A 27,827-nucleotide genomic window follows, 5' to 3' on the forward strand; every position below is an offset into this window, starting at 1 on the left:
TTAAGTGCCTGGCTTAAAGGCTATAATTTAAATAGCAGTTTCCTGTGAGGATTCAAAGTGCCACTGGGTTGGAATGGTGCCAGGGACTGCTAGGCCACAGGCTCAGTGGGGGCCAGCAGAGTTCTAGGGCACAGAATCCCCAAGCTAGAAGTAAGTGCCAACTTAATTAAACTACTGATCCAAACTCATCAGAGAGTGAGTCTTGAAATCATGGGAAAAGGGAGGGCAAAAAGAAGCTGCCAGAATTTTAATAATAAAGGTAATTAAAGTAATGAAGCACCTTTTGCATCTTTCCCCTGTGATTTTTAAAGCTCAGTTCAGGATCAGTTGCTCATTAAGTGTGGCACTGAGCTCCAGCAACTCTGATATTGCCGCGTAGAATTGTGCCGCTTTCTCACAGATTATTCCTGTCTCATGGGCCTGAGGTTATTAATACTGGGGGTTTGTCTAGAGATGCAGGTACCCTTACAGAACAACAGCAGACAAAGTAGTTGGAATTTGACCTTCACAGAATGAAGTGTGGTCACAAGTCTTTTGATATCATGTTGTCTGATGGATTTTTTTAATTACCTGGAGTGAGGTTAGAGGCTAGATACCTCAAAAGCATCTGATGAGACGCCCCTTTGCTCCCAAGGCATTTGCTGGTTGTCTATTCCCTTTTAGTTGAGAAGCCGGCAAAATTTGCTAGGCATTGTTTCTGAACATTATTTTGGAAAGGGAAAATGTCAACGCACGTCAAACTTTTCCCCCCTTTATCACAGTACTCTGCACTGCTGTGGACTGCCACCATGAGGCACTCATGTGAGTGCTGGTGAGAAGTCCTCTCTCACCCATAACATAGCCCTTATGTTTGGGGAACCCCAGGAATTCTCTGAACCCTGATGTGCACGCTCATGCAGGTCCCAACCAAGGTTCAGGCCTGACCCTGAGGTTGAATTCTGCAGCCTGTGCAGAATGCGGAAGGCTTCAGGTAGTTGCAAAAAAGCTTTTGGGGATGGGGAAGTGGGTGTGTGCCAGTTCAATCTGATTGGATATCGCTTCATGAAACCTGTGCATGAATGTAATTAAGAAAGGGAAAGGGAAGTAAGACCAGTTCTTGCGCATGTGAGCTGGGCCTGAAATTCCTTGGTTGAAATGGTCTGAACGTGGGAACTGGATGATGGGGGAATTGGAGCCATGGGCCCTTTTGTTGAGGGGAGTTCCAAGCCATGCAAGTGACTATGAATTGTTGCTATGGCCACCTTCTCAAAGTCTGACATTTGGGTCTTGTCTCTTCTAGCAGCTCAGGAATCTTGGACTGATCCCTCTGCTATAAGAGGTGGCCTTCAAAAGAAGAAGGTAAGCTTTCAGCGGCAATGTATGTCAGCTGCAATTAGCCAGGGAGCTCCACGCAGCAAATACTTTCCTATAAATGCTCCCTGTCACACTCAGCAGGTCTCATTCTATGTTGTTCTGTCTACTTCTGCATTACATGCATAGCCTGGGCTGGAGTCTAAGCCGTCTTGACCCTCTGCCTTCCAAACCCACGTGCTGTTCAAGGGGGGGGGGCGGGTGGTGTAGCTGTGTTTTAACATGTTTATAATCCCTGATGCTGAATCCTCTGTCAGTACTTGCAGGCTGAGTACAGTCACTTGTTGCTGGAAATATGGAATGACTCTTACCCCCTTGCCCACGACTTTTTTTGTAGTGGCTGGGGAGATGGTGCTCACTTCACACCTGACAGCTGGGGGCAGCATTTCCCCTCAGCACAGTGAGTTCCACGGTCATTTTCCTCAGATGCTGATACCAACTGATAAGGCGCCGCTTCTGCTGAAATACGTTGGGACTGGTGTAGCTGTGAGCTGCCTGCCGTGTTGGCCCTGCCCTGCTGCTCTCTGCCTTGTAGTGATTGTACTGGAGGACCCGTGAACTGAGCTTTTTTGCAGCAAATGCTCTCAGTACCCCATTTCTGCCACTACTGCCTGCTGGCAGGTGTGACAAGAAGCTTCTTTGGCACCATTCCCACCCCCCACTCCTCTTCTTTATCTTGGAACAGACTTCTCGCCCTTTTTCTGGCAGCATAGCTGGGAACCTGCTTCAGGCTGTGCTCACTACAACAGGATTAGCCTCTTGTTAAAGCCATCTCCTTTTGATCTCGCCCGGTCGGAGTGAATCTGTCCTGACTCTCTGGCTTAGCAGGGGCATGATGAAGTGTTTGCAAGAGGATTCTCCCCCCATGTTGTGGGATTTTCCCCAACACTTGCTCTGTTGGACACTTTACTGCTGCTAATCTCTACATTCAGGACTCGTGCCGTCGCAGAGCCAAGGCAGCTTTCTGAGGACTAGTGCTTTCAGGGGCATCGGATCTGTTTGATTGAGCAATTCCAGAGGACTTTTCTTGCTGTCGCTTTGACTGTTCATCTAGGATGCAAGAGGAAAGGCCCCCCCTCTGAGTCAGGGAGCTGAAAGAACAGGGATGTGTTGCACATCATCTTGAGAACTGGGCACTCTACAAATTAGAAAGGAAGCTGAATTTGACTGCAGAGAGTGTAATGAACCCTTCTTCCTTGGACTTAGTTTTCTTGATACTTCTTTTTCTTTTCTTTTCTTTTTGCTGACAGTTGCCTGAGAAATTTACTCCTCCAGCCCCCATCACGGCTCCAGTAATGAGCCTGCCCGCTGAGCCCCAAGGGATCCATCCTCAGCTGTCCAGGTTGCAAGAGTCTGGCCAGTCACCCCCTGGAGCACCAAAGGAAGGCAGCGTGCAGGTACCCATGGAAAGTGGGGTGTTCCCCAGCCACCAAGTCCCTGTCAAGTAGAAAAGCAACTCAGCTTTTGAGATTCTTATTAGTTGGCAGCTGCAGGGCTTGTGTTGCTCCCTAGCCCTTATAAGACATCCCTGCCTGAGTGTTAGAGGAATTGCCAGGGTGGAAATGACACCTGGGCACAGCTGGGAGCGAGGGAGGGAGGCCAGGCAGGCTGTCAGCCTGTTTTTGGAGTTGAGAATCCGCAGAGGCCTGAAGCTATACCACAGTCTGAAGATGATAATCTAACTCTGTGCTTCCAGGTATTCTCTGGATTTGCAAAGGGGTAAAATGCTTTCTGTTCATAGTGCAGGAGGGGTATCTACCTGCTCCAGCCTTTCATGCTCCTGTTTCATTCAGCTGCTTCTCTCTCTTCTCAGTATCACCAGCTACCCGTGGAGAGGGTTGAGAGGAAAGAGGTGCCCCCTGAGCACCAGGCTCTGAAGGCCACATTTGAAGGGTTGGTGCGACGCTGCTCTGCCGTTGCCACTGATCCAGTAAGTCCTCCCTTCTCTGATCTTTGGCTTCTTTGCCCTCATAGATGTTTGACTGGTGCTTCCTTCTTTTGGCTGGGAAAAGAGAGGAAGAGTCTTGTCCCTATAATCAAGTTAATATCTCTCTGCCTCCTTCCTTTAGGCCATAAGCTTGTTCATCTCTTGGGAGCTGAGATGCATTCTCTAGCATTTATCTGCTGCTTCTTGTTGCTTTTCTGGAGCGATGGTTCTGTCCTGGCTCTTTTCTCTGAGGAAAGTAGAAGGAATGACCCAACTAATTCAACTTCATTTTTCACCAGCTTGATCTGTAGGTAGTTCCTACAGAGCTAGTATTACCAGCTATCCTCAGAACTTGGGGGGAAGAGCTGAGCTATCCTGGCTAGAAAGAAGGCCAGACAATCTTTGTGTCCAAGTCACTGTAATTTCTCCACGCTGGTTCCTGGAAGGCTGTTTGTATACATGTCACGTTGCACGAATGTATCAGGCCAGACTGTCTGGAAGCAGAAAAGCAGTGCCTGCAGCATTGTGTGAAGTTGCGAAGTCTTCCCAGAGCTTGGGGGCACGATGAAGCTTTTTGGAATACCTCTGCTTACTGGGTGTTGGGATGAACACTGAGCCCAAACTGCTGTCCCAGAGTCAGACAATTTGTGTGTGGCAGCAGCTTCGGCATGTTGGCTGTGTGCTTTCTGAGAGTGCAGTGTAGCAATTGCTGCGAGAATGACCTAAAGGTTACCTCTTTGGACAGAGAAAGGATTGTTGGGTTGGGCTTAAGCACTCAGCTTAACGTGGAGTTTGAATAGCTGGGTTGGTACAGCAAAGCAGTGCATCTGAGCTCCTAAGGCTGCCACGTGTGTCTCAGTGTTTCCCAGAGCAAGGCATTCCTGTCCGTGGTATGATTTACCTGTGAGTGGGTTACCTAAGGTAGCATTAATGGAGTCAGCCCCACCAGAGCTTCAGTACTTGGGCCCTTGGTGCTTACCTAGAGTGGGAAGGATATTTCCTCTTTTCTTCAAGGAGACCAGGAGGAAGTTGTTGCTTAGGGCAGTCAGGGTGAGGCTGCCTCCAACTAGTGGGTGTTTGTCAAGCTTTGGAAGTAGTCACTCTGTCCTGTGGTCTGCAAGCACTGGCAGAAGGGAGGAACGCCTAGGCTGGGAGATGGGAAGAGGGGCAAATCCAGCTTCCTGTGTTGGGGAGAGAATGCCTGCATGTATTTGTGCACGGTGAGGGCATGGCTGGCTCGTCTCACAGTCCCTGGTTGGCAGGGGCTGAGATGCAGCTGAATTGTAAGGTGCTGTGGGAAGAACAGAGATGGGGACGGACTGAGCAAGAACAGCTTAGTTCTGGGAGAGGTGGCTTTGAAGCTCTGGCAGAGCTAGCAATACCTGTTTCACTTCAGAAAACCCGAAGGAAGCTGGAGGATGCATTGCAGCGTCTGGAGTGCCTGTATGAGAAGCTCCGTGAGCAGGCGGTAAGTAGATGCCACCATTCCCTGTGGTCCAGCTGGGTTCCTGATCCCATCTTTGCACTGGGTTGTGGGCCTTGGTGTCCATCCCAGTGTTACCAGCGCATATCCTCTTGAGAAAGCTAGGGGAGTGCCAAAACCTGATAGCGCATCTTGAATCCAAGCCTTATCTCTTCTTCCTTACGCTTGGCACAGACATAGTGTAAGGAGAAGCTAGGGAGGTATTTGCAGGGTGCTTTTACCTGCAGGAGGTATACTGACATATAGACCGGTTCCAGATGGGAAGGGGCAACTGGGGGTAGTGAAGTGTGAACCTGGTGTAGCCTCTGGGTTAGAAAACTCTGAAGCTGCTGATTCCAGTTGCTGGAGGGATAGCTTTCAAAGGAAGAATCCTTTTAACATACATGCTTTCTCTGTGTCCATATTAGGCCTGAACAGAGACAGGAATCTGTGCTAGATGGACCTATGGCATCAAACACATCAGATATTCAAGTAGTGCTGAAATGTTGTTACTTAGGACTTGCATTCACTGTAACCCAGCCTGGGTATTAAATCAACATTTGTTGTAGGCTGGGAAACCAAAGGAAGAGGCAAGCTATCCTTCCTGCCAGGGCTTGACTGTGTAGGTGCTGTTTGGTGAGGATGAGGTAGAGAATGGGAGGGAAGGGAGTGGAGGAAAGGAGGGGGGCCTGTGTTACAGTGCTGAGCATGCTGACTCATTTCTGCTCCCTCCCCACAGCTCTCTCCAGCCATCCTCATGGGTCTCCATGAAATTGCCCGCTGCGTTGAGGCTAGAAACTACCAACAGGGTCTCCTGGTTCACACCCAAGTGGTGAGCAGCAGCAGTTTCAGTGAGGTGTCTGGTTTCATGCCCATCCTGAAAGTCCTCATGACCATTGCTGGCAAGCTAAATGTGTGAAGTGTGGAGTAGCTGGAACAGGGCGCACTGAGAGCTGGTGGACTCCCTCAGCTGTTGATGTGCTGCAGGTTGTGGACTCTCCCTCTGACTGGAGAAATAAGTCTGTGCCAGTGCCTGGGACCGTGCTGGGCCAGTGTGCCTGGCCCCATCCGCTCCTCGGACAGCCCACTGGTGCCCAGGACTCCTGGAGACTGTTCTTTCTCTCTCTCCTTTCTTACTAGTCTGAGGCTGCTTCCCAGCCCAAGGGATCTCAATTTCAGGCTATCCAGGTTGCACAGAGATCCTGCCTCTTCCCTATATCCCTGGCACAAAGGGGAAACTCCTTCCCTCCCAGGCTGACATTGCTTTTTCTAGGAGACAAGCAGGGCTGGCACCTGCAGTGCCCTCAGACAGAAGGGCCTCGGGCTCTATTCCCTGCTGCAGTGTAAACTGTCTGAGTGACGGCAGGGAGCCAAGCTGGGGTGTCCCTGCTCTGCTGGGCTGCAGTGAAGATCTCTCTTCTTGTTCCTCCTTTCTCTTCATTCTCATCTTTAACTCACCCTCTCACCCACCTGCACTCTTGCACTCATATCCTGCTACAACTAGGGCTAACTACCAGCCTGCTCTGGGCTAGTTTTGGTTTTCTCTCTTTCTTCACCCAGCCCTCTCTTCATAGTCAAGTCTCCTGTTTACCCTCTGTCCCGTCGTATCTTTTCCCTCATAAGCTGCAGGCTTCAGCCCTTTATGTTTCAGGCCCAGGGCTGATTCCCCCTTCCAGCTCCTGGGACTCTCCCTTTCAGGAGTGCTAGCGGGTTGGGTTGCTCAGTGTGCTCCTCCTCAAAGCCAGTTGCATCCTGGTTTTGGGCTAACTTTTAGCCCAAAGTTGCCCTCTCTGGCTCCTGGCCTTTTTCACTTCCTTTTTGTTAGCACAGTTGGGTTTTTACCCACTGGTGTTATCTAAAGGCTTCCTACATCGGGCTTTCCAGACTATCTAGGGGCTTCAAGAGCAGCAGGGATTGTTCAGGTCTCATAAAGAATCCCCTCTGGCTGCTCTGACCAGCCCAGACTTGAGCAGGGGGAGACAGCTCATTGTTCCAAGTGTAGTGCATTCATTCTGCCTGCAGTAATAATACATGCCAAGGTGGTTCTGAAAGGCCCCTTGGCACTACGGTGGTAGAGATATGCTGCAGGAGGTGATGCTTTTAGGTCTCGAGGATATGGCTGTGTGGAGGCTTTTCATCACTGGCATTTCCTCTGGGGTAAAATAGACAAATGAAGTATATCTGTCCTGGGAAAGAATTCTGGAAGGGCAGGTGGGATTTTAGGGCGTATCTCTGTGTGTGTGTCTTCCCTTCTCTTCCACCCTCCTTGCCTTCCTGTCTTTCACCCTTTTTCATGCTAACCTGGCAACGTAATCGTTTGGCCCTAGCGGGGAGCAAGGCTTCTTCCCAACATTTGGCTGCAGCCAGCCCCTGCTGCCTCTGCTTGCTGCTTGACTGATGATGCCATTGTGGGCCTGTGGTTCAGCGACTCACACGAGTCAGCCTGCTCTACCATGAAACTTAGGAGGGAGGAGAATCAGCGAAGGAAGGGAGTGGACATGTCTCATTCTGTCCTTTCCAGGTCAAAGTGCCTCCTTGTTGCTGCTGTGTTGTTTCTATTGCTGTGGTTTGATGCACTGAGAGATCACAGAACCGTGAAATAAAAGCTGTGGTTTGTGATGCTGCTAGCTTTTTTTCATAGGCTTGTCACCTCTGGCTACAGGGGACTTCCCTCAGTCTGCAGGGCCACCCACTGCGAGCTGAGTTCTCAGCTTTGGTGAAGGGTCAGTTGAGAACAGCATGGAGCAAACCAAGTTCTGGGCTCTGCTGCCATGGGCAGCAGCCTTCCTGGTGTGGTGTGACCCCAAGCTGTACCTGCGCCCTAAGGCTTGCAGGGTCAAGAGAACCGATCTTCTTCAGATCACCTACCTCAGTTGTGACTGTTCCTCTGCATCAGACACAAGAAGGTGCCCAGGATGGCTGAGGTTCTCTTGGGGAGTCTCAGCAGTGCTGGGTTTTTTTACACTTGACATCTGGAGTTGCCAGTGTGTCAGTAAGTAAAGAGAGAGCCTTTGATGAGATGTTACACCACTGAAGCCATGCCACTGCAGACAGGCTGAGGGTCTGACCTGTGTGGAAATCAGATTTGTACCACTGAATTGCCAGCTCTTACCATTAGCTAACAACTTCTGAATCTGTTGGCTGATTTCATTCAAGCTTTTAAGGAGGTGAAGAGGCTAAAGTGAAATATCGGTACTGAGATAAAATTGGGAGGGAATCAAACTAGCTTCTGCAAAACGACTGATGTAATCTCAAAAAGTTTTTGGTTTTCTTGTTGCTGGCAGTTAGCTAGTATGTCCGTATAGGCCAGCCAGTCAGTGTGTGGGAGACTCTGAAATATGCAGGACTATTACCTGGCTTGTGGGTGGAGGACTTGGGAGGAAGTAAAGGTTGAGAAAAATTGTTTGGATGGGGAAGATCTGAAGGGGCCATTGCTGAGAAGGGACCAGGGTTTATGAGAGTTCTGGGGTGTTAAGGACACAGCACACGCATTCAGGGAAAACCAGCCTTTGTCACATCTGCTGCTGGCAGAGGCAAATGCCAAGTGCAAAGGAGTCTTGCCGAGCTTTTGCAGCCCAGTCTGGGAGCAGTTAGCAACCAGTCTGGCCTCCCAGCTGTCCCCCATCAGGAAGGTGCAAGCTGATTTTCAAGGGCAGTACTTGTGTTATAAACCCTTCTGATGCTATACAGGTGAGCAGGTAGCCCTGGAGGCACACGTTTGCTGCTTAATGAGCATATAAGGAAAGTCCTAGCTTTCTGAGATCATTTAACAAGCCTGGTATTTCTTAGATTCTGCCTTTCTGGGTCCAGTTGGAGTACCCTGTGTAGTGCAGCCCTTCTCTTTCTTTAACTCGGGCTGCTTGTACCACTGAAGTAAGTACGGATTTTTCCATGTACTTCTCGGGTGCATTTGACTTTAGTTCCCTCCAGCACACACAGCTTCCGCTGCCTATGGACTCAGGCAGAGACCAGCTATTTATCCAGCCTGTGCTGCCAGTCCTTCCTGCTTGCCCCTTTGTCCCACTGTTGCTCAGTTTTCTTCAGGTTTTCCCCAGCGAGAGCGCTGTCCCGAAAACTCTTGGTAGGGAGACCAGGCAGGGGGAAGTGGGGTGACCCATGCGAGGGACTCTGAGAGGCTTGTGGTGGAAGCCCTGTGTCTGTGGCCCTGGTGCAGTACATGTCCTCTCAAGCCCCGTGCTCCTGCACTTACAGCACTGTCTCTGCTGGCCAGTAACAGCCGCTGGTTTATGGACAGCGGCTCCTCAGTGTTGCTGCTTCCTGCGTGGGCACATGCTACTACAGCATCCCTGCAGCACTCGGCAGAGAAAGCGTTTTCTGCTGGGTGAGAAGGCCTTTGGGTTGACAAAGAATTGGGGTGTGATAGGAAAGGGTCCCCGGGCACAGAGAACAGAGCTTTAATCCTGTTGCAGATAACATCATGTCTGCAGGCTAGGCTTCTGTGTGTTTGGGGGAGCTGGAGGGGCAGAGATTGTTAGGCAGTATTTGTTTGTAAAGCCACTTGCTCTGAAGATAATGCTTGCACTAACTTCTATTGAGGGAGCAGTGTGAGTCCCCACAAAGTCCTTTCCCAAAGTGTCTTTGAAGCCAAGAACCCATTGAAAGGAAGAAAGACCAAGAGAGGGGATTAGTTTGTTCAGCAGCTGTGAATTTCAGTGGGAGGCTGATGAACTCCAAAGTCTTTGTTGAGATTTTTTTTTGTAAGGAGCCCTGCTGGAGGGAGAGACCCACACGGGGCCACGGCCTTAGACAAGAAGGAATCCGAAGCGGCAGGGAGCTGTAAACGGGCCACAAGGACTTTTCCCAAACACTTTTCGGAAAAGGTGTTGTGAAGAGAGTGGAGGGGGATTAGCATGTGAAATGACACTTTCCATTGACTCCACAGAGGGGAGGGGATAAGGGCTGGCTGGCTGATTTATTAGCATTTTGTTCCCTTCTCTATTCTGCTTCCCCAGCAGCCCCCCTCCCCTCCCTCCCCTCCTCGCTGAGCCCTCTAAAGAGGTTTGGATTGGAAAAGGGAGCGGGGGGCTGCCTGTTTGTGTGTCATCTGGGCGAAGGTGACCACCTGGGAAGCTGAATGTAAATATTTCTCCTCTGAGGAATGCGCCTTCATTAAATAGAAATGAATACATGGAAGCATCCAATCCTGCCGCACAATGGCAGCAGGGCCCTTGCGGCTGAGAGCTCAGTGCACCAGGGAGGGGGGACCCTCCAGCCCCGACCCGCTGCTGAGGTCAGCACATTTTGCAGCTGCCTGGTCGCCATTTTCTCCAGAGGAAAGAAGCACGCGGTGATGGGCTTGCACCCGCAGTGCTCCCCACATGTGCCCATCACCAACAGGCATCACTGTGCCCCGGTGGGCACATCCCGGGCTGTGCCATGGGGCCGCAATTTCAGCCACAGGGCCAGGACAGGGGAATGCAGCTTGCCATGTGCTGGGCAACGGGCCGAAATGGGAAACAGCCTCCACATCTTCTCTTATGCTTCCAGCTGGCTGTGGACTCGGGGGGCACAGAGGGATGAGGAGGTAGAAGCTGTCCTCTCCGCCTTGCAGTGGCCCTCAAGCAGCCCGTGCTGGAGCTCCTGCTGCTGGGCAAGAGGTTCTTACCATCTTGTCAATTCCTGTGCAGGGATGTGTTCTCACTACAGGGAGATGGAGGAACGGCTGACGGAGACGCAAGGGAGACAGAGGGAAGGGTCACTGTAGTAATACGGACCTTTGTGGAATCAGCTGGTGGTTTGTGTGTGAAGTGGAAGTGTTTCAGGTTTCCCTGAGAATGGGCCAAGATATTTTCTTGCCATTTTTGAAGGGCCAGATTCTTGCTTGACATGAATGCTCTTGCTCTGCTGAGACCCCCCCTTGCCCTGGGTCCAACTTCCCACCCCCAACGAAGTAGCCCTGAGATTGAGGTGGTATCTGATAACCAAGAGAAACATACAGACTGTGGAGCAGCTTTAATGTACCATCTCTGAAGTGGGCAACTGGGCCCCGTCTGCCCCCTCCCGCCCGCTTTCCTCCTGGCAGCTGCATTGCAGTTGGATGCAGCCTCAAGCAAGCTCAAAGAGAGAGCCAGCCCTTTCCCCTCCTGGTAGGAACTGCGGCGGTGCTGTGTGGAGGGAACTGGTCACCTCTTGTTAGGCTAAACAGGCAGGTAAGCAGCTGGGTTTTAGTCTCCAGAACTAACTACACACATCCACACGTGTGGCTGGATGAAAAAAAACACCCAACTACTCAGACACAACAGCATTTTGCAAGCACTTGGCTACTGGTTTATTGCATTGGCTATTGGTTTACAAATATTGGCTACAAGATAGGTCTAATAGCCAGTAACTTAGCTCTGCTGGCTTCTCATCTGGCCAAAGGACACTTCAAACAGCAAAGCAGACGATAACCTCACAGCCTGGGGATGTCACTGTGATGTGCGGTGACCTTCCCCAGGTCCTGCAGCTGACAGCTTCTTCCCTCCCTACCCCAGCCATGGTGAGGGAATGGAGATGTATCAACAAAACCTTCCTGCTGCTTGTTTAGCTTATAGAATATATACAACAAGCGGTAGAGGAAAAACTGTTACGTATACATCACAGTAACTGTGCAATAAATTAAACTTCAAAGTGCTTCACTTTCCTATTTACAACACCATTAAATAGTAACTGACATTATTTTCTCAGACTAGGGGGAAGTATTTAGTTAGTTAGCTGACAGGTTACGAGTGCTTGGCAAGTACAGCAGGAGGTGGGGAATGGGCTCAGCTGGCAGCTCCTCTCTGGGAGAGATTCGGGAGGGAAGAGGGACTGGAGGAGTGTGAAAGCATCTTTGTGGCATCAGGCAAGGGCTTTGGCAGGGATGCTGGGGAGACCAGACCTGGAGGCTTGGGCGTTACAGAGAAAGCATGTAAAAAGCAAGTGATGGGACTCCTCTTTTGGACAGCTGTTTAATGAACCGGTCAAGTAGCAGTGTCAATTTTGCTGCTGCCATCTCAAATGCGGGGAAAGTAAAGGCCTGGAGAGTTTAGTAAAGCTGCCAAAGGATGGGCGGTAATGCTGCGGGCCTCCCGGAGGCTGGCTGGCTGTGGGAAGGAGTTGTGTGCCTTTTCTATTCCCTCACAGCACAGGGCTTAATAAATGCAGTAACAACTTTATTCTAGTGCCTCTCTTTTTTTAAGAAGCCTCTTCTCTTTCTGAAGTTGCTGAGTTGCCAAGCTCTGGTGGTGCTATCTCAGCTTCCCTGTGTTTTCCTAAGTGTTGATCTCACTTACTCAAAAGCCCAGAGCAGGTGCTCGTTTGGGGAACAGACGAGCTCAAAAGAGCAGGAACCACTGAGACCGCCGGTGTTTGCAGTGGTAAAACCATAGCTGCTGGACAGAGTGACTCTGAATCGAAGAGACCAAATCTCGTCTTGCTTTGCCAACACCTGAGGCTCTTCCCAGAAGTTATCACCCATGCACTGATGGGAAGTGCCCTGTATGTCAAGGCCCAGGGGCTCGTGCCAGCTCTTTCACCTTGCCTGAGCCCCAGCAAGGTGGCGTTGGGAATGAGATTAAAACTAAGCCAAAGGGAAGTGGTGCTGGGGGCTGGTGGGGAGGGCAGGGGAGGAGAGGGGCAGAACGAACCATGGAAGAGTAGAATCAAGTTAGAGCTTTCTCTTGAGCTTGCGGCTGGCCCCAGCACCCCTGCTCCGCTCCCGCTTCTCCTTGCGGACGCAGAAATACTTGGTGACCCTTTTGCGGCACTGCTCACACCGCACGGCACAGCACCAGTGGAACTTGCAGTTGCAGCTGGACACCATCTCGGCTCGCCTCTCCTCCACTGCCAGCCCGCAGTCCCCACACAGCCGCCGGCAGCTCCGCTTCTCCCACTTGCTGAGTGCCTTGCCCCTCTTCAGACACTCCCTGCCTTCCGTGCCCAGCAGCCCCAGCGTCTTGTTCTCCAGGCAGTAGTCAGGAGAGTCTTCTAAATGGACCAGCTCCTTCTTGGAGATGGAGCTGAAGGTCTCGGCAATGGCTCCCCGGCTGGCAGCACTGTTCCCTGCCCCCTGCAGCAAGTCCACCTTCAGGGCTTTGTGGTACCTCTCCTTGAGGTAAGCACCCACCTCCCGGAACTCGGGCAGCTGCAGCCAGCAGGTCTGGGTGGTGCAGCTCCCTGATACGCCGTGGCATTTGCAGGTTCGCTTCATGGTCCCTTTCACAGCCTACAGGGTGAGGAGAGAGAGGGAGGGGGTACAGGAGAAAGCCCAGAGGAGTCACCTCTGTGCTGCAGTGCACGGAGAAACACTGCTCCAGGCCTGCAGAAGGGTCTGCCATCAGCCCTGCCTGTGCAGCGCTCCTGCCGGGGGCTGTGGGCTTAAAGCTCGCAAATTTGCTTCCCCAGGGTACTGCCCCTTGACTGGGAGACAGGGAACAGCGGGAAGCCACTAACAGCGCAGTCGCGGGAGGTTTGCTACTTTGGAACAACCACCACCGATCGTGTCAGCACTGCTGCCGCCCCCTCCTCAGTGAGGCAGTCGTTTCTCGTTTCTTTTTTTTAGCCACAGCAAGTTGTGACTCTCCACAGCGAACAGCCAGAGCCAACATGGCATGCGCTGCCAGGTCTGGAGGGAGAGAGGGGCTCACCTTTCTACCCGCCTCGTTGTTATGCAGGTTCATAGCAGCTCTGGCATCTTGTCCAGTCTCCAGGGCATCCACAAACTGCTTGGAAATGGCTTCCCCAAAGCCCACGTTGTCGCTGCAGCCTCCCCACAGCCAGCCTTGCCCCCCTAGGAAAGGAGATGAGATGTGTGCTGTCAGAGAATCAGCCCCATGCCTGCCTGGCTTGTGGCTCTGGGGACAAGAAAGGGTCTCGGAACGTGTGGGGCAAACCCAGCCTTTTGCCTGGCAGTATCCCCTGCTGCCCCCGGCTTGGGCTCGTGCCGTTACTGTTGAGGTCTGGGCAGTGAGTGGCTCAGGCAGGTGGGGAAGAACGTGTCTGAAGTGACAAACAGGGATTTCCAGGCTTTCTATAGAGCAGGATTCAGAATTATCACAGAATCACAGACTGGTCAGGGCTGGAAAAGACCTCTGAAGATCTAGTCCGACCCCCTCCTAAAGCAGGTTCTCCTAGAGCAGGTTGCACAGGATCATGTCCAGGCAGGTTTTGAATGTCTCCAGAGAAGGAGATGCATGCATTAGTATTTATCGTGCATTAGTAGCCATATAGATAAGGCTTTGGGTCTTTAATGACCTTCCCTCAAACCCCGACCTGAGCTGGTTCAGCCTGACTCACAGGGACAGCAACTTGCTACCGTGGATTAGCAACCTGGTGGAGGCACTCTGATCAGAGGGAACAGATTCTCCTCTGCCGGGAAACAACGAAAGCCTGGCACACACGTATCAGGGAGGCCCTCTTTCTGGTACACCTGGAATCCTGGGACAATGTTTGGTATCTCAGAAGGGTCTGATTTTCCAGTTATCATAAAGAAACAAAGGAGTCGGCACTGAACTGGGAAACTGCATGGCAAGATGTGGAAGGTACTTCTCCTAGCACATGGGAGCTCAATAACTTAGCTCGGCTAACTGGAAATGTGTCATATGGTTTGCTGCTTCTCCTTCTAGAGAGAAATGCTAAATTCTGTGTGAAGGTTTGAAATCTGGAACATTCTGACCCTAACATGCCTTGGTGGTACATCTTGGGACTTGTGGTTTAATGGCCTTGTGCCTGTCTTGGAAGGCTCTTGCCTGGACTTCCCCAGAGCATTGCTCTGCCCTCTCCCAGGGAAAGGCAGGGGTGCCTCACGGGAGGCTGGTAATTGCTGCAGATGACAAAGGTCAAATCAAGAGCTGGAACCAAAGGGAGAATGGAAACCTTCCACCAACTTCCATTTAGTGCAACAGCATTTAGGATTGAATCACACTGTTTTGGACAAGCCCAAAAGTTTCCTTTGCCTTCCAAGGTCTTAAGTTCACAATGGAAAATTTTCATGAAAAACAGATATGTTTTGGGGAAAAGAAGTGCATGCAGCATGACTAAATTAGTTTTCCAGAGAAGATAAAATTTGGTGTGTCATTGGCCAAAAGTCTTGCTCTGCTAGAGATGGGCTACCCCATGCCCAGGACACCTAAGCAGCAGTGGCTGTTTTAAAAACTATTATTACTACATACCGGACACTCTAGAGAAGTTTGTCATAAACTGACACATACTGACTGCCCAGTGTGTCTGTGTGGGGAATGGCTTTTAAAAGATTTTGATGATTAGAAATTTGGCCCTTTCCCATTTAAAACAAAAGACCAAACGTCAGTGTTTTCTGTGGAAGCTGAGTGGAGAGCTGAAGCAGCACAGCCTGGGGCTCACACACACACACACACACACACACACCCCAGGAGTATTTAGTGGCTGCGAGCCTGGGTACCACCGTGAGAGGAGCAGGGTGCAGGCTATGTGCCCAGATGCCTGCCACGCTGACAGATGCTGGAGGGGCTTATGAATGCTGCCCTGCTTTCCCTTCTGGTAATTCTGCTCTGGGGCCACCCTGGCCCTGCAGGCCTTGGGAGTCCCATGGTCCCTGACCAGCACTGCTCTAACCAGACCTGTTGTTTAGATGCACGGCGTCAGATCCTCCCCTCTGCCTGTACAACAGTCATTCCCTCCAGCAGCTTAAAATAGTTGCCCTAGATTTGAACCAGGGAAGCTGCAACCCCCTTCGACTTTCCTGCTCATTTAGAAAGCAATGAAAAACATCAAGGGCTCGGCATCAGCTGGTGTGAATTGCACGTGGCGCTGTTAGCTTCCACTGAGCTGCCATTGTTTGAGCCAGGCAAAACTCTGCTCTGGGCATTATTTCCAGGCACGGGGACTGGGAAGAGGAGCTGTTTCTGCAGGCCCTGATGGAGGAGAGGTGGGGAGCTGTCTCCTTCTGCCTGGGACGTGAGAGGGAGACATGGCTCAGCTCTCCTTACCCAGCTGCCCATTGCGGGAGTCGTCGCAGCCACAGTTGTCAAAGTCCCCCAGGCTGCAGTTCCGGGTGAGCGTGTACATGACGCCCGCGGAGCTGATGGCATGGACAAACGCAGTTTCTCGGTTTGCTGTCAAGTGGAAATACAAGGAGAGGAGATGTGCTGAAGATTTCACAGCAAGACCAGTGTTAGAAATTACTCCTGCCATGCAGAAGACTGTGCAGGAAGAGATTTGCAATGGGCTGGGCTCTGTGGGGTGGAGAGGGGGCCCTGTGTGTCAGATTAGCTTTGTTTTCGCTTGAACTGCACAAAGACAGAAGCTCCCAAATTTGATCCGGGCTGGCTTCTGCCTTTTCCAAGGCTGTGGACAAGTTTAGCACTTGGCTGTCCTTGTGGGAGCTCAGCAGTGGGGATGCAGCACAGCCAGCCAGGTGTCCCTCATGCCCCACTAACACACCCCAGAGGAGAAGAGGCCCCCTCCAAGGATCAGAGGCCTTCCCCAGAGCCCCCTCGAGCCTTACCTGCTGCTGGACGCTGCCCAGGGCTCAGAGCTGTGACAATACCTACCCGCCAGGATCCGTGTGATGATCACCAGCTGGCTTCACTGAGCCTTTGGCTTTTGTTTAATAGCAGCAAGGTCCAGATCTGAGCAGGTAACCTTGAGGGGAATGGTTCAGGGACCTGCTCCCAGCCCCAGAGTGTGCTGCAATGGCCTCCTCAAGGCCCCACTCTGAAAACTCTGCCCACCTCTTCCTGGGGCCCTGGTCCCTCATCTGCTGCCAGCCCCACCAGAGGCCCCAGGCTCTCCTGCATAGCCAGGTCCTGCCTGCACAGGGCAGGTGTGAGCTCAGCCTGGCATCACACGTGGGGAGCAGGCATGCACTGAAACATTTCCTGGCGCCTGCAGACAGGTAAGGAATGGGGTACAGTGACAACGACCACAGCCCCATGCCCTGCAGTGGCACCGGTCATGGATGCTGGACTTCTGCCCAAGGTGACTCTGACATCTGGAAGCTGTGGGAAGACTTTTCTCCTGCCTGTCGGCCAGAGCACAGCCAGAGATGAACCCTTCACTGCTCGCTTTAGCCACATCCCTCTGACTGCCACCCTGCCACACCACGGTGGTTCTCAGCCTCCCTGGGACACCCTGGTGAGAGACACCATTGAGGCACAGCACGTGCCACAGCCTGTGCCACAGGTCGGCGTGGTGCCTCGGCAGGAGCCAGCTGTGTCAGGGCTGGGGGGACACTCCTGTCCCGTGCCAGCCGGGGCTGGGCAGGTCCGGAGGTGACACGGGCACCATGTGGCTGCCTTGCCTGGAAGCTAGATCCCAGCGCGTGCTTGGGAGCTGCCATGTGAAGGGCCTCCGGGAAAGATCCCTCTGGGGCAGTCCCAGGTGAGGCATATCCAAGTGGGGATGGGGAAGAAAAGGAGGCACTTTGGAAGAAAGGAGGGGCCCATGGGCTCTAACCTGCAGCGAGGGGGTCCCGGTAGTGGTATCCAATGCTTTCCTTACCGCTGCGCAGCCCACCATGGCTGGAGAGCTGCAGTGCCCTCTCAGGGCAGTTCCAGCGGTCCCAGGCAAACTGGAACTTGCATTCCTCGATGCCGCTCTGCGCCCCAGCCGCCACGCTGCTGGAGTAGATGAGATAGGCCTAGGAGCAGAGAGCAGCAGGTCAGGAGGGGGCATGGTGCGAGCCCCGCTTCGGCCTCCGCTCCCCCCACAGCGTTAAATTGCAAAACTGAGTCAGGACGCGTAGGCCAGCATGCAGGGACAGCCCCACGGGTGACAGGTTGGGAATGTCACCAGGCTGCTCTCAGGGCCCAGGAGAGTCACCCAGCAGCCCTAGTTTCTATCGCAGGCAACACGAAGCTGGCGAGGCCCCAGCCGCTTCCCGCGCAGCGTGGGGCCGGTGCAGGCACAGCCTCCCTGCTCTGCACCGCGTACCGCGGGTCCTGCTGCCCTCAGCTCTAGACAGGAGGTGAAGCACAGCGCAAAACACTTGGAAGAACATGGGCCCGGGCTCCCCAAGAGGCTGGCCTTCAACTGAAAACAACTTTCATGCCATCTTACAAAGACAAGATGTGCAGAGCTGAGGAGGTCTCTCAGGTTTGGCTCCCCTGGGGAGCAGAGCTTGCCACCAGCAGCAGCAAATGCATTTTCTGCTGTGCCAGGTCAGAGCCAGAGCCTCCTGGGGGGAGAAGGCTGAGCCATCGGCTGTTAGCCATGTTAGGAGATGTGCCAGCCAGCCCCTGCAGTGGGGAACCCCTGATCTCTCCAGCAAGAGCAAAGGCAGAGCCTTCTCCTCAGAGCCCAGGGGCTCCGGGCTGGCAGGCACCTCAGCCTGCCTCCTCCTTCACTGTGGCCCCAGGGGGACAGCCAGAGCTTCAGGGCAAGGTCGCTCCACCATAGCACTGAGGCTGTAAAAAGAGCTAGGTGGGCACGGAGGTGTTCCTGTGGAACGGGCAGGACAGAAATCAGACAAATTTTACAACTGGTCCTGTCTAGGAAAAAAAAAAAAAGCCTCTGAAAGAGAGGTGCAACAAGGCAGGAGGTCAAAAATACTGAACAAGGTCTTGGCAATTCCTGTCGTGCTCCCTGGGAAGTGCATTTTGCAGGCCCTACAGAAAGTACCTTTCCAGCTCTATGAATGTGGGTCCTGATGCTAACCTGATCATCAGGAAGCAATATATGACAGCTGAGAGCCTCAGCTGCTGCCAATAGACACATCTCCAATATCTGGCCACAACCAGCTTGAAAGGACCAGAGGGCCAATTTTTTTCAGGGCTGACACAGCCTGGGGAGCTGCAGCTCATTTCTGGTCCTCCTCTGCCTTGTTGCTGGAAAGCAGGGGGTGAGGGGAGCACTGGGCCGGGCTGGGTGGAGGGGAGTGGGAAGGAGGAGCCCCCTGTCCCTGGCTTTAGCAGAATCAGGGGCAGAGATCAAAGGGATTTCTCTTACCTTGGGGCCCGTCATCAGGAAATTATTCACTGACCTGGAAGACAGAGACAGTGTCAGCAGGGAAGGGGTGATGGCAGAAAGGCCTGGGGAATGCCTGGCATCCCAGGGCTCTCCTCTCACCCTGCGTGCCCCCCCACCCACCCCCTCCCCCCCGCAGCCTGCTTGTCTCCTGGCTGCAGGCACTTTTGGTCTCCCCCCATCTCCTCTCACTGCTCAGGATGGTGCCCTCTCCTTCCTGCTACCCCACTCCCCGAACCAGGCTGTGCTGGGCTGTGGCCCCCTTGCTGCTCCCTCCTGGTGCTTTCCTCTGCACAGCTGCCCTCTGTACCAATCTCCCCATTTTTTTTAGCGCTTTCCTCTTCTCCCAGCCTTGCTTTTTACCTTACCAAACTGCCGCTCACTTAACTCAGGGTAGCATTGCCCCCTGCCCCAGGAGCTGGACCATGTGCCAGCACTGCTCTCCCTGCTGGACCACACGGAGCGAAGGAGGAGGTCATGCCACACTCCTTCACAGCGTGCATTCTGGCACCAGCCCCCCAGGTCATTGTCCCTTGCTTTCCTGTGGTGCCGGCTCTGGCTGCCCATGCTCTCCTCTTGGTCATGTCCTGGTAATGGCTGAGCACAAACACACTTGTCCTCCCCATCCTGCTGGGCACTGCATGGGGGGGGACTGGGGGTGTGGGAAGGGGAGCGGTCCTAGCCAAAATTAAACTTTTTGCTGTTCGCAGTGGAGGTGTGGAGGGATCATCTCCAGGGGCCACAAGGTAGTGTGGCTGGTCTCTGTCCCTTTCCCCAGGGCTTGCAGAGCAGAGCCGATGCTGGTCAGTCTGAGTCTCTCTCCAGCAAGAAAGACTGTTTTGATGCCAGCGGTCGGTCAGTGTGAGGGCTCCATGTGGTGCAGTGACCACCATCAGGGATCTGGAGAATGGCTGGGTGAATCCAGCTTAACTATGTCATGGCAGAAAGGACCAAGGCTTTCAAAAGGCCCAAGAGCCAACCCCAAATATCCCTAGCCAGAAATGAAACAAAAAAAGGGAGGTTTCTCCTGCAAACACTTCAGTCTCTCCAGGTTTGCAAAATAACCCTCATCGCTATTTCTCATGGGTGACTGGAGCACCTTCCCTGCCGGCACTCCAGAAAGATGGGTGAGTGCTGTTATCCCCAGGGGAGGATGCTGAGGGCAGAGAGGTGGCATGGGTGGATGGAGACCTTGCAGTGACTGAGCAACTGGGGAAAAAGCTAGAGCACACACTGAGAGAAACCAGACTATTCAGCTGCTTTTCAAGATGATGTTCTGCTCCAAATGCTGGATGTCCCCCAGTGAAGGGTGCCTCTCCTTTTCAGCTAGCCCTCGCAGAGCATCCACCCACACTGTCCCTGCAGCACAGCAGCACGCTCTGCTTTGCAGTTGGGCTCCCCGCCATGCAATGATGCTTGCTGCTTTTCTAGCTCCACTCCATTCCCTAAAAGTACCAGTAGCTGGGTGGACTGTAGCTGGATGTGGGGGAGAAAGGTGTGGGTTAGGACAAGGTTTTTCCTCCCTGTGTGTTTTCAGGCGATGCTGTCTGGAGCCACAGGTACCCTTGATAAGGGAGAGGAAGGCACTGTCCTGTTGTGCTACAAATCCATCAGAGAGTATGGGGCATCTCGGGGTGGGCTTGAGTGCAGGCAGAGGCAGGCACTGCTGTGCCAAGCTGAGGGACAACATGCTGCCATGCTGCAGCCCTGCCATGGACACAGGGAGACATCAGATGCATGAGAGATTTCGACCGGTTATTTCCTTGCCCTGGAAAACTGCCCCTGTGGTCAGCAAGCCTGTTTTACCTCTGCTAGAATTGCCCTCATGGAGATCCTCTCTGAGATATACCACAAAAAGCAGGTCTCATTATTTTAGCTTGGTCAAAATGAAAAAAAACCCCTGATTTTTGCTCTTACCTCGCAATTTAGAAAGACTTGAGAGAATTAGTCTGCAAAGTTTCACTCTGGCAAGTCTGACCTCTTTTTTTTTTTTTTCTTTTTTTTTGTGTGTGTGTAAGTGTGTCCATGTTGATGAAGCTTACTTTGGGAAAGATTCCTCTGGGTCAAAACCGGAGGGAGAGGGCTGTTGCCAGGGCACTGTGAGAGCAGGAGATCCCTTTGTTCCAGGCCTGGGATTCAGACCCGGCTGCGTTCCAGCCCCTGTGGGTACTTTAGCATGAAGTCGATGGCTGTTTTGCAGAGGAATTTTCCTTTGGGAGCTGCTTCTGCATTGTACAGCTAATTAAATATTTCCTGGGACTTGGAGAGACAGCATCTGTAGCAGGGTGATTAGAGCATTGGGTGACCTGAATCACACAGGGCCATGAACCTGGGGCTATTCAGACTGTGTAAGCTCCATGGGTCCCCATCCTAATGCAACTGGGTAGCAGCATGAACAAGTCATTTTTCCATCTGGTTTCCCTCCTGTCCTTTGCCTTGACCTTAAGTGCTTTGCTACGGGGACCACACTCAGGATGGTGTGAGTGTGAATCTGAGCCCCTGATAGCAGCTGTGACAAAACTCTGCTAAAATGCCCCTGTGCAGGCAAGATCTAGAGAATTGCAAGTCCTCTCTTATCTTGCTTTTGTGGCCAAAACAAGAGATATATCCCATCTGCATCGCTTCCCACCTGTGTAGGAAAAGCCAAATTCACAGTGCGCAGGAAGGATTTGCTTCAAACCCTCACTAGCCTCATCTTGGATTAGGAACATCTGAGCCACTGCAAGGGTGGCTTTTGGAGGAGGATGATTATCCACAAGTTCAAGGTTTACAGCAAAGCAGCCTGTTGGCAGGTGTCAGTTGACATAACTGCATTGAAGCAGAGCATCTGATCCTCCCAGGATAAACCTCAAGGTTCACAAAAAGGCCAAGTTCAGGATATGCCAATGCACCATCTGCAGCTGAGCAAATGGTACAGTAGCAATTTCCCAGCAGGATATTCTAAACATTTTTATTAAGTCGGAGAGACAGAAGGCATTTTCCCTGAGCTATCTGATCAACAGGCAGGCATGCTGCTGGGCAGGTTTGTGGGACTTAGACAAGTAAAGGATTCATTTAGACGGGTACACTTAACCCCCCCACATTCAACTCCTGCAGCTACAAGTAGATTTGGGAGAGGTGGCAACAGGACTGTTGTATGGCTGAAGGCTAGCTAAATTTTTTCTTACTTATGCTGAGAGGGAAGGAAAGATAATAATGGAGACAAAAATCTGTGTGCTTTGCCTTTGCTTGTATGATCTAGCTAAGAAAAATGCATGTCTATTCTGGATATAGTCTCCAGCAAAGGCAGAGAGTAATTAAGCCACTTGTCCCACATATGTTGACAATACCGCTAGAGTCACCTCTGGGCTGCAAATAGGAATCATTCTGAAAATGAATCTCTCTTCATTTTTGTGTCTGTAGCGTGACTTTTATTTCTTTATTTATTTCTATGGATTTTCCATACCACTAAAAAGGAAAGTCAAATGTAATCCTAAACTAGCTAGCTAGCTGCACCCACAACAGAACCAAACCAGTCCCATTCCCATGACTTCAGTGTCACCACACTAACCCAGAACTTTTTGAAATCACACACATGAAAAGAAAGGCTTAAAAATATTTCTCTCCTCCCAGAAAGTTTACAGGGTTTCCAGCTATCTAAAGCCTTTCCCTCCACCTTCGAACTCCAGGACAGCATTACATGGACATGGAGCAGTGACAGACCTTAGCAGATTGAGAGATGAGACCCACTGAACTCCTCAGCCCCCTCCCAGCCCATGCAGGGCCCAGAGCAGGACACACTGCTTCCCTTGCTGCTACTCTGTGCATCCAGGTAAAAAGAAAATCTAGGGCAAGTGATTTTCATTGCATCTGGTATTAGGAAATTATCTCAAGGCTAATGAATATTTATAGCAGGAGGTCTCCATCATAGTTTTGTTGAACCCAAAAGCAAATAAACCTGCCAAGCAGCTGCCCCATTATATTTTACGTATACCAAATACTAACAAGCCTCTGATAATTTCTGCTCAGTTACAACTTTAACCTGTATCAGCACTCCTCCCCGCCCCCATCCCCAGTTTAATGTGTCCCAAGAGCCTTATCAAATCTCTGTTAAAGTATTTGATACCTTATCACCCACTCATGCTACTGTGCTGCTGGTTCAGCTCTTTAGAAAATTTAAAAAAAAAAATCCCATCCCGTATTTAGATCTTTACTGTCATTATTGTAAATACAGAAAATGGATACAATTTCACTCGGGATGTGAGTTCTGTCCTCAAGTACAAACTCCCCCAAGTTACTAGAAAACCAATGATACTGAAACCTAAAGGTGATCCCACAGCTAAAGTGTAAAAAACCATGTAAAAACAAACTGCTGCACTAGAGATTGTTACATTATTCCCACGAGATAGGAGACTGTGAAGCAATTAATTAACATTTTAAGCTTTACTTTTTTTTTTGTCTTCCTTCATTTCTCTCTTATTTGTTATATTTATTTGGGTTTTAGTTCCTAAATGTGGCTCTGATATTTTGCTTATCTAGAAACACGCTGATCATTCAACCTAGCTGACACGGCAGAATCTAATCTACGCTCAGAGAAGGGAAATGGCCACATATATACATAACAAAATTGTGGTCGATCTGTATTGCCCCCCCCCCTCCCAATTCTTGTGCTTAAATCACAGGAAGAAAGAATCTTACTGCATTTTAAGCTGCTCAGTCAGATAAAGACCGGGAAAAATTTCAGGCAGGATTATTCTATGATTCCCACAAACCTTGCTTTTTTCTCCTCAAGAGTTAAGGGACAGGGTCTGTAAAAAGATCATTTTGAATAAAGTTTTCAATTTTCCTTTCCTTCAGAAAATCAAGACCTGTGAGCAACATGTGGAGAGAAGCAGGTCTATCTTGATCCATAAACTTTTCTCTTGGATAAAAACTTCTGAAAGGCAGACAGGGAACTTAGACATCCAACTTCCATTGAAAATGCCTAGAATTTCTGTATTTAACTCTACTTTGTGCTCTGAAATTACTCATCTTGGAATGGTTTCTTTAAAACATCAGTTTCTTTTTTTATCTTTTGAAGTATTCTAAACCTGTTTGTATTGAGATAAGCAAGGCACACACAGAGGAGGAAAAAAAACCCAATAAAATCAGTATGAGTTCCTGCCTAGCCTTTCTACGTAACATACGTATTCCCCTTGTTTCAGAAGGGAGATCTATCTCGAGTTTGCTGCTCTGTCATGTTTAGCCGTATGCAAATTGTTGCACATTGTTTTAATGAAGGGAGTAGAAAAATCTCTGAAAGAAAATAAATTTCACTCCTAGTCTAACAGGAATGAGTTCTCGTTTACTCTTGAGTTTCTCTTTTCAGTAATTTTGATTTCTTCACCCATGGTAATAACCCTAGAGATCTGCTATGGGAGAGGCAGGGGATTTTAGCATCTGAAGAGGAAAAGACTTTCTTTGCTGTTAGAGATAAGTCTGTAACCCACTGAGCAGATTCTCTGCGGCATCACAGAAACAGAGAATAAAGTTTGGATGCTCGGTAAAAATCGCATAGGAAAAAATACCTACAGAGCCATACATTTGAGTCCTTCTCCATTTGGGCATGGGACAGACACACTCCGCAAGGAATGATACAAGACTTAAGGCAAGTGTAATCTCTTTCTGTTTGCCCTTATAAAGTGGTTCTGGAAAAAAATGCAAAACCACCCATAGGAGAGAGCAAGGGGCCCACAGGAGATGACTGCAGGTTTTTTTGGGGGGGAACTGGTCTGGTGGGACCCAGGTGGCTGGGAACCAAGCTATAACAATCTCTGTATCAAAAGCTTCTCCCCAGGAAATCCTAATACATGAATTTCAGACATGTGTAATCCTGACCCTGTGCCTGCCAAGGCACCCGGGTCCCAGACTGCTCATCCGGAGGGATGCTCCTGTGGATGTGACTCCCTCCTGCCGGCTCTGAACTCTTAATCGGGGACTGTCCTTTTCAGGGAGCGTGGGAGAAGCCCCACTGGATTTGATTAAGACAAGACACAAGCTGACTGCGAGCCTTTGGAAAAACAGAAATCCCTGGCTCTGCCACTGGGTTGTCTTCCCAGTTGGAAGTGTGGGGTTAGATCCTCCATGTCTGCTTTCCTCTGTTTTACCCCAGCTCATCATTTGGCCCATTTAGTTATTGTTGGGAGGTGTGGGACAGAAGGGGGACTTTCTCAGCTCTAACATCTCTGCCAATGAGTGTGTTGGGACTTAGTTAAATACCTGGTCCCATTAAAGACCAGAACTGAGCTAAGTGGGAAAGAGGGGGCATTTAGGAAGGTGAAGAGGAATTTCCTTAGGGTGTCCGGGAAGAGCACCTGCCTGGGACACAGACCAAGGTGCTCTCAATACTCACCAAGCACAGCAGGATTGGAAGAAGGGAGTGAGGAAGAAGATGCCCAGATAAGGGTCCATGTGAAATACAAAATCCAAATAAAGAGGGAGAAAGGAGATCCTAAAAAAAACCTTGGGTACCACCACCACCATCAGAGAAAAAGAACAAAAAAAAAAAAAGAAGAAAAAAAAAAAGAAAAAGAAACACAACAAAATTAGGGGAGGGTTGGAGTTAATTTCCACCTGGCAGTCCTGGTGTGATGAAGAGGAATATGCCCCCTGAATCTCAACTTCTGCAAAGGGTAACCAATCCTAAAGTAAGAGCTAAAGGGGGTTGGTGAAATGGAGCTGCAGAACTTCCTAAGAAGAGATTATCTACTTAATTAAAGATTTTTTTTTCCCCTAAGTCTTTCAGCCAATCAGGACTCAAGTGCCAGAGAGAGATTGAACTGATGAAAAGAACACCCCGGGTTCCTCGAAGACAAATGCACCACGAAAGGGATAAGAGGGAGGTAAAAGGGGAAAAAAAAAAAGAAAAAAAAAAGAGGGGGGGGGGGATAAAGAAAGAGACAGCAAATCCCTTAAAGTAATCACTAGATTCAATCTCCACCAGCACTGCTTTGCCTCTCCATCCCCTGCAAAGGCAACTGGAAGGGTTGCTCGCGGCTCACGCTCACCTCCTCCACTGCTGGGGCAGGAGCACCCTGGGGTGCGGGCTTGGGTCCATGTCACCTGTGCCCGCTGCCTGCAGGCATGCAGCGCGCTACAGGGACAAAGCCAGGGAACAGGCACCTGAATGTCATCGTCTCTGCCTCAGTCTCCCCTGAGAGTCAAAGAGGAACTGGGGCCAATTCCCACCTCCATCTGCTCCTCCTTTATCACAGAGATCCACTCTTTCTTCCCACCTCCTGTTTGCAACACACTGCAGTCACTCTGGGAGAAAGGCCTCAGAATAAACCTTCCCATTCCCCCTTAAGTTTTTGCTTTCAGAGTTTCCTATGCAGTGCATGGGGGGGGGGGGCTTCAGCTTGGGAGGGTCAGCAGTGTCCCAGTGAGGGCTTCTCCCAGGACGAGAGCTGCTGGAGCTACTTGCAAGTGTATCCAGTCCGTGCCTCCTGGCCACGTGGGACATCCAGGTCAGCATCACACCACCCACAGCGGCTGCTCCAGCTGGCTCCAGCTCAGCAGGACCAGCTCTGCCACCCTGTCCCACAGCCACAGGAGCATCTTCTCCGCAGCACATGGTAGGCTTTTGTGCTGTGGCCGTAATCAGCTAAAAGACCTGTCAAACTCATCTCAGGCGGGGTGCAGCTGCCAGGCAGGAGGACTGGACCAGGGCAGGAGTTGAAGGGGAGTGAGACCCTAGAGCAGAGCCATCGGGCACAGCTGGCCGGAGGCTGAGCTCTGCTCGGGGCCACTGCAGGTGAAAGAAGGTCCCTCCAGCCGGCACAGTCTGGGGGAGATGTGTTCTTGGCCAGGCTTTGGCCACCCCGTGCCCAGTCCAGCTGGGCACCATGGATAAACACTGCCTCTGCCCAGGGCACTGCCCACCCAGGCAGCAGGGACCCTTGCCCCAAGCAATGTGCAAGCACCTAGGTGAGGAGAAAAAGCAGCTGCCAGCAACTAATCCCAGGGCCAGCTGTGCCTCCCAGCTGCATCCTATTACAGCAAGGCTGACGGTATTTGCACTAATTAAAGCCCCAGATCCTAGAGCTGTGAGCATTTTAAAAACCAAGGTGTTACTGAGAAAAAGCTTGCATATTTATCCAGAAGATAAGGGCCGAGAGACTGAAAGGTGAGGGAAATAAGTCCTTTAATTATTTATGTATTTGTTACATTGAAATAGAATGTCAGTGCTGTGATGTTTAGCACAGTTTAATGGTTTTCGTGGCCTAATTCAAGCACCAGTAGTAGCTGCGCTCTCCCTGCCAGCAGAGGCTGTCCCGGACCTGGTGCAGGGAGCAGCTGCAGAGGCTGAAGTTGCCCTGGGGAGCCGAGGGGCTGCCCAGAGGCTGAGTGCCCTGCGGGGGCTCAGCCCCACCAGGACAGTGCCCGAGGGATGCTGCCACCCTGCAACTGACGTTGGTTTCCAACAGCAGGAGGAAGCGGAAGACTTTCCAGTTATTTCTTGTAAGTCTCCAAGTGTCTGTTTTAGGACTCTGAAACCAGAGTTTTCTCATTCCTCAGGTCTAGCAGCAACAGCATTTTGAAATCATGCAACACTTCAAGCGTGTCTTGACCAACTGGAAAGGAAGGATGCCATTGGGTTTTCTGGGGTGAGCTATTTCTGTTTACTCCAGGACAAATTAAGTAAGGGGATTGCAAAAATAAGGGGGAAAAATTATTGTAGGTGGAAGAGGAGGATTTTTTTTTTTTTATTAGCTGTTACAAGAGGCAGCTAGGCTTTCTTCCAAGCTCACAGAAGCACCAGCAGCACCAGGGTGCTTCAGAACCAGCAGCCTCCCCAGTCAACTTCTAACTTCAATTAAATGCAACAGTCACTTTCCCAGAAACAAGCATATTTTTCAAGCCAAAAAGGCTGGAGGCAAAGCCTGAAACAAAACGGTCCCAAACATTTTTCGAAGCACTTAATTACGGCTCTCAAAGGCTGTTTAATAGACTCTATGAGGTACTCCCCAAAGAAATGGGATGCAAAATTGTTTCATAATGTTCCTCAAATTTTGTTATTGTTACAGACAAAAGTGCTGTAAATTTTCTGAAATGGGCCCAGAGAGCATTAAAATACATTTTATGGCCAGAAGGGCTAGTATAATATCTCATCTGACCCATTAGCCAATACAGTTCTCTACTGAGCTT

The 27,827-nt window shown here is 50.9% G+C and overlaps 2 protein-coding genes across 11 annotated transcripts in view; one reads left to right on the forward strand and one right to left on the reverse strand.

The window, feature by feature from the left end:
* SEC31B (SEC31 homolog B, COPII coat complex component) overlaps positions 1-7,358 on the forward strand; it is a 38,355-nt gene extending 30,997 nt beyond the window's left edge. For 5 of the 10 annotated variants that reach the window (XM_056351399.1, XM_056351404.1, XM_056351400.1 and 2 more), the window contains 5 exons: positions 1,280-1,338; positions 2,601-2,747; positions 3,164-3,280; positions 4,674-4,745; positions 5,479-7,358. In XM_056351399.1, coding sequence (XP_056207374.1) covers positions 1,280-1,338; positions 2,601-2,747; positions 3,164-3,280; positions 4,674-4,745; positions 5,479-5,658 — 575 coding nt within the window. In that variant the 3' untranslated portion in view covers positions 5,659-7,358. The remainder of the gene's footprint in view (positions 1-1,279; positions 1,339-2,600; positions 2,748-3,163; positions 3,281-4,673; positions 4,746-5,478) is intronic. The other 5 variants (XM_056351403.1, XM_056351405.1, XM_056351406.1 and 2 more) reach the window with 3 other exon arrangements.
* Positions 7,359-11,004: 3,646 nt separating this feature from the next.
* WNT8B (Wnt family member 8B) lies at positions 11,005-25,503 on the reverse strand. The gene is made up of 6 exons (XM_056351410.1): positions 25,033-25,503; positions 18,645-18,678; positions 17,199-17,337; positions 15,686-15,811; positions 13,367-13,509; positions 11,005-12,945 (listed from the first exon to the last, which is right to left on the reverse strand). The coding sequence occupies exons 1-6, from the start codon at positions 25,161-25,163 to the stop codon at positions 12,388-12,390; spliced, it is 1,131 nt and encodes a 376-aa protein (XP_056207385.1). The 5' UTR covers positions 25,164-25,503; the 3' UTR covers positions 11,005-12,387.
* Positions 25,504-27,827: the final 2,324 nt, after the last annotated feature.

The sequence above is a fragment of the Falco biarmicus genome, chromosome 9 (genome assembly GCF_023638135.1).
Source record: "Falco biarmicus isolate bFalBia1 chromosome 9, bFalBia1.pri, whole genome shotgun sequence".
NCBI classification, from domain to species: domain Eukaryota; kingdom Metazoa; phylum Chordata; class Aves; order Falconiformes; family Falconidae; genus Falco; species Falco biarmicus.